Raw genomic sequence first — 17,208 nt, 5'->3', positions numbered from 1 at the left:
CTGTTGTTGGGTGCATTGTCTTACTATGATTTTAGATATAATGTTTTAAAGTATCCTCTTTCATTTCTTTCGTCTTTACTTACTAAATGTTGTTACTTTCTGGACGTTACCAAGATGCCGTGAATTAAACACTTAAAGAATTCTGAATGATATTGTTAGTAACAGCGAATGTTTCCATTGCATGTAATAGGAGAGAATAATAGAACAGGGCGTATAAACATCTCCTATGTATATATTTCATTATAAAGATTCAGACTTAAAACATTTTTTAAACATCTTAATATCAAAGTGCCTTTCATGCTTGAATTTATCCTTCGCTTTTGAAATTTTCCAACAATGTCATTCCCATTCCAATTTTTGACTGTTCCAATTATCCTCGATGAGAACTACATCGTTATTCTAAGAGGTTCTGTGTAAAGTAGAATTTCTTTTCCGATATTTTTTACAATTGAAACCTTTTCATCAAATATGGTCAAAATTCAGTACAGTTATATATTCCTTTTTTTTTAATTTTATGCAATTACAGAATATTTTGTCTAAAGCTTCAGAAATGTTGAATGATGGCTCTGATGTTTTACAAAAGCAGCTACAGGATCTATCAGCATCAATTCAAGCAAACAAACAAAAACCTTAGTTCTAAATTTGATCAAATAAAAGAAGAAATGGAATAAATAATTAAGCAATAAAAGCCTTTTACATATTGAATAAGTCTATTATTTTTCATCACTTCTTAATGAAAGATATCACCATTTAATTTACATATACACATATATCAAGGTAATATTTATAAATTAAAGTAGTTTGATTCAGAATGAGTTTTATCTATTAGATTTTGTTGTTAAAATAAAGAAAATTTTAATTAATTACATCTTTATATAATTTTATAAAGTTTATATAATTTCATATTTCGATTGCTTAATGTCATTTCACACTCTTGCAATTTTTTTGCTAATGATTTACTAATCTATTCATCTCTAACCACTTCCATTGCACATGTGAGATTTAAGATGTGATGTATTGTCCTTTGTTCCTCAGCTTCTACCTCAGTGCTACCTCAATGTGGTGGTAGAAATCAGTTTCTAGCGTAATTGAATGTTAATGTTGGACAAAGAATTAATAAAAAATATATCGTTTGCTTCTAGTGCGGAACCATTTGAGCACATTTAAGTCTATTAGTTCCAAAGAATGCAGAGATAATTTAACTTAATCGACACATAATACTGGGTCCTATTTAAAGAATGGAATGCAATTATCATTTTCCTCGATTAAAGCCGAATGCTACTCCGCAAACGATTTGCGCAGATAACTTGCATTTTGGTTAACTCCTTTCAAAACCAAATTTTCTGTTGAAATTTTCTGCAGAGAAGGCGCCCCACTTAATATAACTTAAAACCATATGCCTCCCCGCTATTAGCAGCGCTTTAAAATACAATTTGGATTTTATTTGAGTTTTTTTGATTTTGTGAGTCAAAACTTTTGAAGTACACGTACTTCACTGAAGTAAACAGTGAGAGCACTTCTGCCTCGCCGATAACGATTATGATTGTAGCAAAGGAAAAATAGTGGAGCAAAGGGATCCCGTGAGCAGGAGCAGGATATGCCGCAACCTTGTGTGCTGTTTTTAGTTATTCTTAATAATTATTTTGGTTTTTATAGATTTTAATTGCTAATTGGAAATTGTATTGCCGGGCACAACTGAAAACTTTTCAACAAGCCGAAAAAGCCGCGCGTGAAAATCGCTAAAAAACCTTTGGCAGGTGGGTATGGTAGGAGGAGGAGGGGGATGAAATGAAGCAATTTTTTGGGAATTTTAAAAGTTTGGAGTTTTCTATGGTTTAAACGATTTTTAGTTGATTTAACAGATTACGACTCAACATCTTTTAATGAATTAGTTTCTATTCAGCCGTTGCAACTGGTCTCAAGGTGTTGTGTATCTAGTCTAGCTAGATATATTAACATAAATATTATGTAACTTTACAAACCATTTTTGGTGGTGTGTAATGTAATGTAAAATAAGGTTAATGTTAAAGTCAATTCTGCAAATTACGCAGAAACGTTGTTGCAAAATATTATTGAGTTCATCCACTGAATTTAATATTTATTTTATGCAGAATTGCAAGTACCAAATATTGTCAGCGAAATGGCAGAAAATCAATGGAAATTTCCGAACACGCATTACGCACATGATCAATGTTTTCACTGTTCCCAAAGGTGAAAACATGGGTGGGAGTTTCCGAACCAATCAGTTGTCAGTAGTGAGTTGCAAGTTGAAAGTCGAGTTGCGTGTGCATTCTGTCTCGTGATTGGTGTTCAGAAAGTCCGAAAATTGACGTGCAAGTATATTCACGGTTGTCAGAAGAAATTTATTTATTAAAGAAAGTACATTTAATTCCTTACTTTAATTATACGGTATCAGAAGGATAAAGTTTTTAAAAATAATAAAAAAGGACAACAGTGTTTAAAGCATACTTGTATTCGAGTATCTGTAATCGAGTTACATTATTAAGAATTGTTGAAATTACAAGTATAAATAATAAGAAATATATGAATAAAAAGTGAAGTTGAAACAGCAACAACATCATCAATAGCGACAGCAACAACAGCAGCAGTAGCAACTGTAGGATCCAAAACAGCAACAAATAAGTCGGCATCAGACACATCAAAAGCGGCGATACCAGCTGTTCCAACAGTTTAGTTAATAAAGATTGATGTGCCAAAATTAAAAGTGCATATTTATTTTTGTTGGATGGACTGTTAGGAAAACCATTGACATAATTGGTTTGACGCAGCCGGTTCCTACTTACGTATACACGACATAAGTGTTTAATTAGTGACATAAGTGTTTAATTATGTCACTGTTGTTGTTGCTTTGGTTGTTGTTCAAAGAAATTAGTAACTTGCGATACATTACACTAAAAATAACACGTAACAACAGCAAGAACAATTGCCGTAAACGCTTCTCATAATAATTTAAGTAGTATTAAATTCACCATTCCAAAAGTTATCAAAAAGATCTTAAATGAAATCTTATTTGCTATTTAATCCTTCAGTTAAAGTTTAATCCTTGGTATTAGAGCGAAAAAATGCAATTGAAAGTTTTCGTCCGTTTTTATGTCTTTCAAGTTGAATTTTTTCCCGGCTTCAATTTTCTTTTTCCAATTTTTTTGTTCACTGCTTTTACCTTTGCATTAAGTGGCACAGTTTCGTAAGTGTCGCAGCTATAAACTTTGTCATTAAAAAGTTTCAAATTCCTTACAGGTCTCTCCTATGCTAACTTTTGTCTTATCCTGTCTTGTTAAGTGTGGAAATTTACTTGTGAAACACTCAACATGCAACTTAGTGTAGTCGTGGTTGGTGAGGTCTGGTCGACCTTACTTGCCTTGCTGGAGGTGTAATGAGTAGAAAGTAGAGAGTAGGAGTATAGAAGTATATGTCATTTAAGTTTGCGTACAAAATAAAAAGCAGAAATTGACAAAAGTTTACCAACATATCCTAGGCAGTAAAATTGCAATCAAAAAACAATAAAAGAAAGTCTTTCTTGTGTTTGTACTTGTAGTTGCTTCGTTGTCTTCCCTTTTTCCAATATTTTTTTTTAATTTAATGGGTTTTTTTAGATGAATTTAAAAGCAAGAATGTGTCCAAAAAAAGCAATAAATAGAAATATGCAATTTCGTTAGATTAAAAGAATGAGCACAGTTCATATGACTTTATACTCACACTTCAACTGAAGTGGACTTGACACATAAAACACTTAAAGCGCCCTTTACACACCATCGATTGCTGTCAGCAATCGATGTCGTCGCTTGCTATTACACATCAAACTTGTCCACATTATTTTAAACGCGCCCCAGAAAATAACAACAATTATACTATAAAATTAAAGCATGCGTGCATTTAAACGATGCTTACGCGATGTTTCATCTTCAGGCGCCTTAAGATATGTGAAAGTAATATCACTTAAAATAGTGCAAGTTTATGGTTATAATTACAATAATTAAATAATTTAATAATTTAAAAAAATAAATAGTTCAGTTATACAAAAATAATTTATTATTTATTTTAAATTTATAGAAATAAAAAAAATTTATCTAAGGTGGAATTTATTCTACGCTAAAAATATTGTTACATATTATTTATTTAATTTAAGTTCTTAAATTCAACTTTTACGCATTTAAAGTATATTATATATAATAAGACCAAATGCTTGGTACTAACATTGTTTATTTAATAATAATGCAATTTATAAAGTGTTGTGCACTTCGTGATTCAGTTTTTATTTATAGACTTCTGCATTTGCAGGTCAAATTGTCACAAATAGAAGTAATCATCAAGCCTTGCAAAACCATAATAAGTTTTAGGCTTATTATCTTATTAATCAGCTTGCTGCTGGTGAATTCAAGACTTTTGTCTTACTCAATCACAACAATTTCATCAAAGAAGGAAATACACAGTCTTCACGTTATAAACTATATTCTATACCTTATTCATTTCATTCTTTATTTTTTTTTTTTACTTTATGCATATCATCTACTAACTATTGAGGTAGTCATTATTGGGACTTGTGCATAGTCATTATTGGAACATAGCTATATTAGCAAAGAATAGCTTTCCAAAAATAATATCCTTAAATCTTCAAAGACAATCAGTCAACCTTTCATATTCAAATAATAGTAATATCAAAATTATAAATCCTACTGAGATTTTATCCAAAAATTTTAAAAGTCGTTGTGAACGGCATTTGTTAAACCACAGATACTCAAATTGAGACCTCATGTTTCAAGTTTTAAATTAAAACTCAAAAAATAATAATTAAATTTGCTACATTACATTTATTAAAAATAATTATTATTATTTGCCTTTGCCTCTTATATTTCCACGCACAAATAACTCTTACATTCTACTTTTAATTTTAAAATGCACAAATAATTGCCAGATATTTTTATAAACGAAAATTTAAAATGCATTTTGCATGTAAGGTAATTGTTTTTGTAATTTCATACAAACAGTGAAAAAAATTGGCGCAGGTAAAGAGGTACTTTCGGTTATGGTTTCTATATTGTTTTTTTGTACAAAAACAAAATAAAACTAGAAGACAAAAAATGTTTATGGGAATATATTTTAGGTTAAGTTGAAAAGACTGTCGCGAATAAATGCGGTCTTTATGTAGAATGTACCAGAATTTTGAGGCAACTGCAATAGTTAAGGCGACTGTTCATGAGTGCTTTTGGGTTATTATCTACCCGAGACATAAAACCGCTAAAACCGTACTTCGAGGATATATTATAAACCTTCGCATGAACCATATATGTATACTATATTATATTATTAGTATATATTAGATTAGTAGTGATTTATTTCGGTAAACTATTACAGTCCCGACTTACACACGGTGTTTAATATATTTCGTTTTATTTTTTAATATAAATACACATAATTTAATAGTAGTAGTAAAATTGAATTCATAAAACACTTCTAATAGATAAAATATTTTTGCAATTTTTTATCAATTTATACTTGAATTAAAATTTTGAGTGATTGCTTCTAACATCTAAAACAACATATGTTTACTTCAAAAAGCCTTGGTATTTAGTTAAGCTTTTATATTCCAGCATAATATCGCCATCAAGGCACAATATAAAAGACTTGACATTTGTGCTTTGATCCTCTTGGGTAAGCGCACAACTGTTGATTTCATACTGCAAAATAATTTCAGCTAAAGCAATTTTTGCAGTCATCAAAGCCAAGCGAGCACCTGCACATCGCATTTACATCATAAGGAAAAATTCGTTTCACTTTATGAAAATTGAACGCTTGGAGATAAAACTTACCAATGCAAATGCGTGGTCCATCACTAAAGGGCAAGTATATACCCCGCTTTGTCAATTCGAGGTGAGCGCCATTATCAAAGCGTTCCGGTACGTATTCGTTTGGTTGTGGAAAATAATCCTTATCGTGATGTAATGAATACACTGGCACTGTCACAACCATACCCTTAGGAATGTCGACGCTTTGCTCCGGTGAAAGCTGTAATGTGGTGTCTTCTGTGCAGATGCGTGGTATATTTGGCAGTAAAGTGACTAATCGCAAGGTCTCTAAACAAAAATATAATGTTATTAGTAAAATCCCAAAGTAAGAAAACAAAAACCAAGCACTGAACTTGATGCAATGTCCCTGTAGCTCTGCACTGACACTTACCATGTACACACTGATCCAAGTACGGCAAATTCATAAGCTCCTCATAGGAGAACCCAACTTTAGTATTGTACATGTTCGTCATTAACTCATCGCGTAATTTTTGTTGCACTTTCGGGTATTTCGCCAGCTAAAATTAGTTTCGTGTGCATAAATAAAATAAATTAAAATTCTTAACGAATTTCACTCTATTATCTTTTGTTTGCCAAAACTCAACTTACATAATATAATGTGTGCATGAGAGCAATCGCTACAGTTTCATAGCCATCTAGCAGCATTGTCAGCGAATGTCCGACCATATCGTCGTGGCTAATGCCTTTGCGTTCCTGCAGCTGCAGCATGTAATTAAGAAAATCTGGCCGCTCAGTGTTTGCTGGTTGCTGTTGTCGAATTTGCACTGCATCTCGTGTTAGCTTTGAAAAAAAATCATCCGTTTCCTTTGGGAAGAGCGTAAATGGCCATATTACACGCACTACGGGTGTTACGGTCGCCATTAATGAGTAGACACGTGTTTTGTAGGTGTACATAATCCATTTATCTGTCATTCCCACAACATGGCTGACTTCGGTCGGATTGGTCAGTGTGCCGACATCAATTCCCCAAATGTAGTTACACATAACATCGGCCGTAAAACGAAAACAAAGCTGCAATCATAATGTACGTTAAAGGACAATATTGGAACACAGAAAAGCTGTACTTCTAAATTTGTGAATTTATAGAAGGCAACTCTAGATTGCTTTAACCTAAAAAGAAATGTTGAAACGCCTCAAATAAAAGACATGAAGTCTAGAAACGTATTGCACTTCCTCTTAGAAAAGATTTAGCTTTGAGCACAAAATTTAATTGGTAGTGGATAGAAATGCTATACATTGAAGTTGTGTTCCTTAACAAAATATTTAGAAATTTAATAACTCAATAAAGATATATAGCACCAGAAATTAAAAGTTTAAAAAGTTTTGTTCTTTTCTAATTTTATAAACTCATTATATATTCACTTAGCAATAAAGTAAAGTTTCAAACATCTTAAGTCATAAAAGTAAATAGTTTATAAAAAACTTATGTCTTTAAAATGAATATACTTGTACTTACATCTCTGGTTTCAATGATATTTGTGCCTGAGTTACCCACTTTATCCTCCATCACTTTTAAAAGTTTTTTGCAACTGCTTTGCCATATTGTATACGATTGTTTTAACTAAAAAATTATAAAGGAGTTTTAAATTATTTATTTTCATGATAATAAAAAAGACAAAGTGAAAAAACTTATAATAATAGTCTTGTCTTAGCATTTTGCTTTCATTGGAAGGTATTTCAGTTCAATATTTCATATGAAGATATTAATCCAAAGCATATACATTCCACTAACACTCACTATCGATTACATATATATAATAAGATTTTAAGAATTCCGATGAAAATACTTATTTTTAATCAATATTTTGCACTGATCAAAACACCTCTATATCTAACTCAAGTAGTATTAAACTTAAAATTTCTTCCTATAATATAATATTCTACTAATATAGATTTTACTTTCATTTAAAACCAATATTAATTAAAATTATATTTAAAAAAATAAATCTTATTTAAAAAACGAATTATACTTTGCTTTGCGTAATGCCTCCCATTGCATCAGTTCGAAGGTTCTTCCAATTATCTCCAACGCACCAAAAAGGATTTCGAGTTGCATATTTATCTGCTTGGTGATTATTTATCTAAAAAAAAAATATCGCGTTCCATTAATTGTGTCTTTTGCTATCATCGAAAAATAACTTAATTTTTATATTCGCAGATATTTTTAATTGCTTTATGAATATAATAGATTTTTCAATTTCTGATATCTGACTGATGCAAAGCATAAGTACTTTTATAAAAGTAAGCTCAAATCACTCTGATTATTTTAGAATCATACAAAGCATCAGACAAGATGGAGCCTTGTGCTGTGATCGCTTTAATTTCTTTGTAGAACTGATCATGTGCCACACTCATGAACAGCGACTTCATTATCATTAGATGTAAACTTTATTGCCCTCGTTAAATACCTTCTACTCAAAAAGTATCCGGATTTTGTTGTTTGTTAACTACTCCTTAAGTAATAGAACTTTTTCAAACTTTTTCATCGCTCGGGCACCATATTCGCCAGATCTGGATCCGTGCGACTTTTTTCTGTTTCTGAAACTCATATTGTCCCGTGGTAAGCGTTTTGAGTCGATTGGATCGGTAAAAGAGAATTCGCTGAAGGAACTAAAAGCCATACCTTCACGGGCCTACGAAAAGTGTGTGGAAGATTGGGTTAAGCGTTGGCATATGTGTATCGCTTCAGAAGGAGCATATTTTAAAGGAGATAAAATAAATTTGGAATAAAATTTAAATTTGTGTGTTTTATTTACAAAATCCGAGTACTTTTTGAGCAGATGATAATTGACAAAACTAAACTTAAGGTGAATGCAAAACAGAATATAAACTGACTGCTATCAGAAGTCTAATCGGAATGACTATACGTAATCGCTCATTTATTAATTATCTATCAATCGATATTATGGCTCAGAGATCAACAGGTCTAAATCAATCAACATGCGTTAATGAAGTAGATGTGACTACGATATAACCGGAAAAATTACTTAGAGCTTTTAACAAACATTTCCATTATTGTAAAAGAATAATCTTCTCTCACAAAATTCAAAAGAATAAGGAAATGTAGAAAGATCATTAGATTGAAGAACTTCGATTACTCAATATGTTTATATGCCAATAGCTGCATCTGCATCTAAAATATATATGATCAAAGAATCTTAATAGGGTATAGGTCTGATATATTGATGGATGTTAAGAATTCTATAGACTACTCACATAACCAATATTTCCGTATTTAAAGGATTTAACCTGTGAGATTAATTTTCAATGCATATTTGACTCAGTTTGATAATACTAGTTTTACATGGCAAACTAAAGGAAAGTAGAAAATGAAACAGAGCGATTACTTAAATGGATTAATTACAACCTTTGTTCTGTCCAGAGGGAGAAACTAGAAAAAGAAATAGAAATTGTCAACATTGAGACATTGAACTAGTTGCAGACTCTTTTACGTATATTCTCAAAGTTGTCAAAGAATATAAGTATTTTGGAACTGGCATAAAAGCAACAACTAAGTTAGGCATTGATGTAAAAATAGGAACTCTGCATGAAACAAAGTGATAAAGCAGCAATTAAATTATTACACAGCAAAGATATAATTATCACATAAAAATGAAATGTCAAATACATAAAATTAATCACAACTTAATATGGCTTATAGAACATTCCTTCCTCTTAACTGTAGATGAAGAATTGTAGATGCAGTGTAGATGGAAGACAATGCGGAACAAAAATATGTTCGAAACTGCAGTTATTAGAATAGGACTTAGGGGAAGGTTATGTCTACAGTGAAATGATCTAATGAGGACATATGTGAAGTAGACGCATCGAAGAAGGAAATTTATATAAAACCGAAATCCGATGGTGAGATTAAAGGATTATTTAAACAAGTTATGTACTTGCTTAAAGGAACTTATCTTTTATTTGTTTTGGACTTGGGGATTTGTGCGCTTTATTAAATAATTTTGAGGCTTTATACATAATATACTTTTTTTTACAGTAGCAATTCTGAGTAGCTCAATGTTTCACTAAAATTACATCCAAACTGATAAAAAATCCCTTGTGACTATAAACCCTAAAAATTTCTAAGAATTCAATGCTTATTTCTTTTTAAAGTTCATCAATCTTTTGTGTGAAATCATTATCAATTCTTTAGGACACATTAAAATCTACTACAGACTTGCAAGACTACTACAGAAAATATATGTATATTTTTATAAAAGAATATGAATAATTTTTTTTTAGAACTCATTGTAAGGTAGCAATGTGATCAGAAGAGACACGATTAATTTATTCTAACAATACTGCTAAATAGTTGACACCAACCAGTTTTTTCTGTAGAAATGTGTTTCGCCTTTCGCTCTTCAATCATTTCACAACTTTTTAAATCGTGTCATCAAAATCTGCTCCAAAAATATTTATTCTAAAAATCGAAACGCTTATCGCAGCGAGGGTCAATGCTGTATTTATGCTAATTTTGAGGCTTATCTATCTCTGCTGCAAATCTAGTTTGATGACTTCCAATGCCTACAAGCGAAGTGACTCTGTGAAGTGTTTTCTTTGGTTGCGCTATGCTATCATTCAAATAAAAAAAATTAATTTAAATAATTAAAATTATTTAAATGACTTCTATATTTTGTTATCACTGCATGGTGTCTTCTATTATCAAACGTTTTGAATTGCATCTACTCAATAATAAATACGAGTGATTTTCCTCATTGATAAGACTTTTGCAAAAATATTTTTTACGACCTTTTCAGCAAAATATCAATCCTAATACTGGTTTCTGTGAGTTGCAGTCTGTGAGGTTAGAGTTTAATAAAGAAGCATTTAATGGGTGATATGAATCAATATAAATAAATGAGATTAACATATTTTTAATATACGTGTCGTATTTAATTAATACGAAGTCAAAAAATTGTTTTTATATTCCCTAATGATTATTTGATATGGATAGTTCTTTTTGATATTTAAAAACCTATTTTAATAACTTTTCTATGTCGTACACTAATTCGCCGTTACAATCTAATTTTAAATGCTTATCCATTTCACAGTCATAATTTGGCAGCACTGTGGCAGAGATATATATAAAATAATACTAACATTTAAAGCATTAAATGCTTAGTTTTAGGTTGGCTATTTTACTAATTCATCTAATTAGGTGCCTAACTGGCAAAGTTTGCATCATAATTTTTCACATCGAATTTCCTTTAGTGATAAAAATTATTACAAACAAAAATATCTCATATAGAACCTTAAAAATTCGTAAATAACTGTCGTTTTACGACAGTCACCAAAAAAAATCAACGTAAGCAATTTTGTGGCAAATCGTTTGAAGGTATGATAAGCCCAATTTTTACATTTTTTTTTGAGGATAACGAAGTTGTGATACAGAACGCAACTTCTATTAAGTGTTCTCTATTAAGTGTAACAAATATGTGGAAGATATTTGTTACACAATACGTTCTTCATCTTCATACCCATAATTGCTACCTGTAATTAGAGAGACCACCTATTAAGTGTATCTGATGTTTTGAATAGATCTGGTGTTGATATAGGTATTTGTTTGGCGTCAGTATCTTAATAACAGTATCTTTTTTCAACTATCTAGGCAATTCATAAATAAGCAAAGCACTATCTAAATTCAACAAGAATAACACACACACAGCCTTTGACGGGGTAGTATTTGGAACGACCTATACATATTTAAATATTTCAGGATTTAGTAAACAAAATGTGGGATTATAGCCCACGATTTAAAAGTCTGTCTGGGTTACTGTCAATCTGCACCTTTCCGTGGCTCTCCCTGTTACCAATGAAATGACGCTCTGACGACCGAGTATGTGGCGGTATATCTACGCCCTACAATTTCCTATCTAAAGGAAATATCAGTAGCATCGTCGTTGACCTGGCGAGTTCCAGAGCCAGCTATCAGATCTAAATCGAAATGAAGATAGCACCCCTACCACCGGACTAAGCAAATAAGAGCTAATAAAACATATTTCGCCGTAAAAAGATCTACTATTCGAGTATCTACAAAAAATGAAAACAAAAATCGGATAACTAACAATGGAAATACGTTGACTCCTATAAGCAATCGCAGGACTAGATTCGTAAAATAGAACGTTCGTACTTTGTGTCAGACCGGTCAATTTGCTCAACTTGCTGCAGAGTGCGATAGATTCAGAATTGATACAGTAGGACTCAGTGAAGTCCGATGGATTGGAAATGGAGAGCACCGCAACAACAAAAGGATACTTCTTATCTATTCAGGCATGCCTACTGAAGCCGACCCACACTATAGAGATGTTGGTATATACCTATTAAAAACAATTGCGAATTTATTTTTATCATGAGAAGTTATCTCAGAAAGAATTTTAACTGCCCGGACGATGTAAAATATCATAAAATAACCATCGTGCCAGAAGACAACGAACTAGTGGTCAAAGAAAACTTTTACAGTCAGCTAGACCACACACTGACTATGGTTCAAAACAACAATATTTCAAAACTCAATTAGGCCCAGATAAACCACATTTTTAAAGAGTTTTAGGGAAGCACGCAATAGGACCCAAATCGAAAAACGGAGAATTGCTTTTGGAGCTGTGCAATAATCATAACCTGAGAATTGGCAGTTCAGCATTCTCTTATAAGATAAACCATAAAACTAGTTTCTACATCGCCGACTAGCGATGTAGAAACTCAAATTGATCACATATGCGTGTCAAGAAAGTTCTTTAACATTGTTTGCGATGTACGCAGTAAGCGTAACGCTGACATTGGAAGCGACCACCATCTAATTATCGCTGTAATTTCATTAAACTTTTCCCAGATACAAGAAAATATCTCGGAAGCATGTCTGCGTCGTATTGTTGGCATTTGGTGGCCGCGTACTAAATCTAATGAACGTTTATGGCAAATGCCAAATCAAAAACCGATCGAGAAAGAGATAATGCGCAGAAAGTACAATAGATCGGATATACTTTTCGTTAAAACTCTGATGAAATAGCGCCTTTAACTTTACAGAAGCAAAGGTCGGATTATAATGACTTGGCGCAGATGCATCAACAAAGAAATCAAAAAATCTTTTAGTGAATTAAAATACATTGCTAGAAATCACGATATGTACATAGAAATCTTATGTAGTTAGACTAAGTTCTTAGTTACTTCCTGTAATTATAAGGTCCATATTTGTCCAAAATTTATTGCGAAACTGGAAAAATAAAAAATAAATTAAAATGACTCTTTTTGAATATATAACTGTTACGTTACATTAATAGTAATATAGCGGTCAAAAAAAGTATTCGTAATTAACGAAATTTTTGTGAAATGTTATAATAACAACAAAACGAAACAAAAAAATTGATATAAAAAATAATGCAGTTTTCAACTTTTGTATTCTGTTTATTTGTTTTTGTTGTTTGCACTCCAAAAATTTAAAAATAAAATAACAAAAAAAGCAATTCTATCGCGGAACACCAAAAATAAAGCAAAGAGTGGCCCATTTTTTTTATTTTCTATGAAGAAGTTAAAGTATTTGTAATTTAACGTTATAGAAATGACTTAAGTTAAAAAAAATTGGGGAAATAGTAAATACACCAAGAACTACATTCAATCTATAATTAAAAAATGTAAAGAAACAAAATCGGTCGAAACAATCAAAGATCCGACCGACCTAAAGCACTTTCCAAAGCGAATGAGCGGTGGTTAGTACGCCAAATTCAAAAAAATCTCAAAACAAAATCTCAAAAAAATTTTTTTGTAATAACGTTTAGTAATATTTGGGAAAAGACTATTCGAAATTCACTTAAAATTTATGTTTATAGAGGAAAAAGTGTACGAAAGAAACCATGTGTAAACAAAATCAATAGACTCAAAAGGCTACAATCTGCAAACTGTGAGATTTTGCTGATGAGAGTAAATTCAACCTTTTTGGATGCGATGGGAAGGTAATTGTATATCGAAAGCAAAATACGGAGCTGAAAGTACACAATACAGTTGCGACTGTTACACATGGTGGTGGCGATGTTATGATTTAGGGATGTATGGCGGCATCTGGTGTGTGAAATATCAAAGTAATAAGTGGAATGATGGATCATAAGTTATATATCGATATATAAAATTAGAACTTGAGATGAAATGAAGAAAAACTGTGCATTGGGAATAATTTTTTGTTTTATCAGGATAATGATACAAAGCATTTTGCGTTAAACACTAAGCTTTGGTTGTTATATAACTGCCGAAAAGTGATAAAAACATCTCCGAAAAGTTCAGACACAACCTATATAGAACATCTTTCGGGTCATTTGGAGTCCAAATTAAGAAAACACAGCTTTTCAAACAAGCAACAGATGCAACAGATTCTAATGGACGAATGGGCTAATATGGATCCAGCTATGACAGCAAAATTACTTTAATGAATGCCAAAGCCGAATGGACGTATAACAAAATATTAAATTTTAGTTATTGTTAGCAAAACTGCAATCTGTTGCTTAAATTACGAATACTTTTTTGCTCTATTTTTGGTGTTCCGCAATAGAATAGCTTTTCTTGTTATTTTATTTTTAAATTTTTGGAGTACAAACAAAAAAAACAAATAAACAGAATACAACTGTTGAAAATTGCATTATTTATTTGTTTCATTTTTGTTTTTCTTTTTGTTGTTATTACAACATTTCACAAAAATTTATTTAATGCCGAATACTTTTTTTGACCGCAGTATACGTAATTAAAATGCGTATAATTGATTTTATAGCGCGAGTGGCAAACGAAAGTTGCTGGCAACACTCTCGATTATGAGATAAAACTAACAGAAAAAGCCACTAATAAACCTGAATTAAAAGTATCCATTTGGGATTTATTTGAAGATTTGTATCATCAAATTTATGTTAAATACATCATTATGTGTCATAATAAAGACATACTTGACTTCAGAAAGTTTTCGAAAACATAAATATTTTGTGTGAGCAACATTTCAATTCCTCATATTCTTCTGATTTCATTTAGTGCAACTTTCAAAAAATTCCAATAAGTTTCCGGAAGGAAGGAAGCCCTTTTGTGAACAAATCATCCAAAAAGCTTGGACCAACATCCTTAAGGATAACTTTCCCAACGATTTAGATTACTCATTCCTCATATTTTTAAGGACTGCCCATAGTTTTTTTAAAGTTGTCCCAATTTTTGATTACATATAAAAGACTCTTAGTTACTTTGAAATGAAATTTATTTGTCTGTACAAGTACATGAAGCTAGGTTATTTATAAATATTTTATCAAAGAAGTAAATAAACTTATGTTTTGTAATCTATTTGCATCGAATAGAGAATATTTATGACTATTTATAACAGCTTTAATGACAAAGTAAGAATTTTTCTAAGACGCCAGCCATACACTCAATCAGATAAAAGTCCAAATTTAAAAAGTTCCTCTGTCAATTGAATCCCTACAATGAATTTTATAGTTACAGAATTTAAACTCAGTTCTCGTCTTTGAGTTTTTGGCTTAAAGCACAGACATTTTCATTGAATTAATTAAAAAAAAATTTTAAATTTTAACTGAGTTATTATAAATTAACATTTTTTTAATTTCAATTTTCAAAGTTTTTTCGTGCTTTTGGGACAGGGCTGAGAGCACACTCCAAAAAGGACCGCAATAAATGAAGCAATTTGATATTTTACCGAAAATACGAGTCCTTGTCAAAATACAATATAAGCTCGTTGTAGGCAAAATAGCCTCAAGTGAGATTTGTTTTTACTTTTATAAAAGCTGGTCTATATTTGCATATGGAGAATTGGGTGGATGAGGGCGAGAGGTGGATAACTGATTTCACTGAAATAAATCACATAATCAATATATGTTTAAGGGAATATGCACATGTGGCAGTTGTTTGTATATTCAGCTACTCACCCATGAGCTCGTCAACGTGTCCCGATACAAACGAAAATTTTTAACTAAAATTTCGTGTGCCAAATTCGGATCCAAAATCAAAATCTCTGGCTTGCGTGTCACAAAAACGCCCACGGCACGATTATTTGATTTATAATTCCTGAAAAGTGCACAAACACTGAACTTATTGCTTTATACAAGCGCACATATATATGTATGTATAATCACTATATATTATTGTAATTATTGTAAATATTGTATTTTGAAACTAAACAAGATATTTTCGAAAATGAAGACTTACAAATATACGTCATGGATGTCGTAAACCATGTTCCGCTTGCGTGTCATAATGCTGGGATATGTGCCCAAAAATGTTAGGGGCTTTGCGATGCGTAAGCTACTTTTTTGCCAGTATTTAAAATTCCATGTTAAGTAAATGTAGAGTGATCCCAGGGAGGTGGCTACAGCTAGTAATGAATAGAAAATTAATTCGACGAACATTCTTTTCAAACCCGCGCTCTCGACGTGACAAGCAGAACTACACACGCGTTCACTGCTTCGGGTGCGGCATGCCCGACGTTAATCACTAAATAAACTTTTCGCTTTGTTTATTGTCTTTTTCTTCTCTCTACGATCCGGGCACCGTTTCAACCCGAAGTGATAACAAAATTTTTAGATGATTTTTCACAAAAATTCATTAAAAATAAATTTGTTCTTAGCATCTACGAAAAATTATTTCAATTATAACGAATTATAGATGACGAGCCAAAAAGACTAAAATTTATTAAAGTGGCAATTATTCCACTTGCAGGAATTCAATCCTAACAATTTGCAGATCCTGAATCAAGTATTTGTTGCATACGATTTTGATAAGTAGAACAAATTGTTGGATTAAAACAAATTGCGTTGATGTTGATAAAGGAAAGATTTCTAAAATATCTCTAAGATTTTAAGAAAAGATTGCAGTGTTTATAATATTAATAGTATTCAATATATTTAAGTTTTGGGAATACTTTTTTTCGCTCAGTCTTCTTTTCATTCTTCTTCTTTTTTTCATGCAGATATCCTTATATTTCGCATTTATTATAGCTTCAGTATTCACATTTCTCCTACGTTGGAAATTCCTAAATTAGCAAATTTAGGTATTTCATCCATACTTAATATTAATAATCTTCTCAAATCAAGATTTTTAAAATCAGAAAATTTTTTAATAAAGATCTTTAACAATTATAGCATGTGATGGTATCTCTTCTGTTTTTTCTAATTTTCGTTGAGATTAGTTTAATTTTTTTTAAGCTTCGACTTATTACTGTATTTGGAGTTTCATTTTTTGAAGAGATTGGTATCGGTATCTTATATTGTAATCAGAAAAGTTTAGACTTTTATATAAAATTCACTGGAAGAGACACATAATATAATCTTTACTTTCATGATTTTAATATAAACACCAAGAAATATCAAAAAAAACAGTTTGAATATTATGTTCTTAAAAGTAGAAG

The 17,208-nt window shown here is 31.3% G+C and overlaps 1 protein-coding gene across 2 annotated transcripts; it reads right to left on the bottom strand.

Annotated features, from left to right (window-relative positions):
* Positions 1–5,489: 5,489 nt before the first annotated feature.
* LOC119689468 (probable cytochrome P450 309a2) lies at positions 5,490–16,354 on the bottom strand. 2 transcript variants are annotated; one of them, XM_038104301.1, is made up of 8 exons: positions 16,011–16,354; positions 15,731–15,869; positions 7,796–7,906; positions 7,282–7,386; positions 6,414–6,836; positions 6,196–6,322; positions 5,829–6,092; positions 5,490–5,752 (listed from the first exon to the last, which is right to left on the bottom strand). In XM_038104301.1, the coding sequence occupies exons 1-8, from the start codon at positions 16,208–16,210 to the stop codon at positions 5,565–5,567; spliced, it is 1,557 nt and encodes a 518-aa protein (XP_037960229.1). In that variant the 5' UTR covers positions 16,211–16,354; the 3' UTR covers positions 5,490–5,564. The 2 variants fall into 2 exon arrangements, with proteins under 2 accessions (XP_037960229.1, XP_037960230.1); XM_038104302.1 differs by lacking the exon at positions 7,796–7,906.
* Positions 16,355–17,208: the final 854 nt, after the last annotated feature.

This window comes from Teleopsis dalmanni, chromosome X (assembly GCF_002237135.1).
Source record: "Teleopsis dalmanni isolate 2A chromosome X, ASM223713v2, whole genome shotgun sequence".
Taxonomy (NCBI): Eukaryota; Metazoa; Arthropoda; class Insecta; order Diptera; family Diopsidae; genus Teleopsis; species Teleopsis dalmanni.
This window is presented reverse-complemented; position numbering and strand designations above follow the sequence as displayed.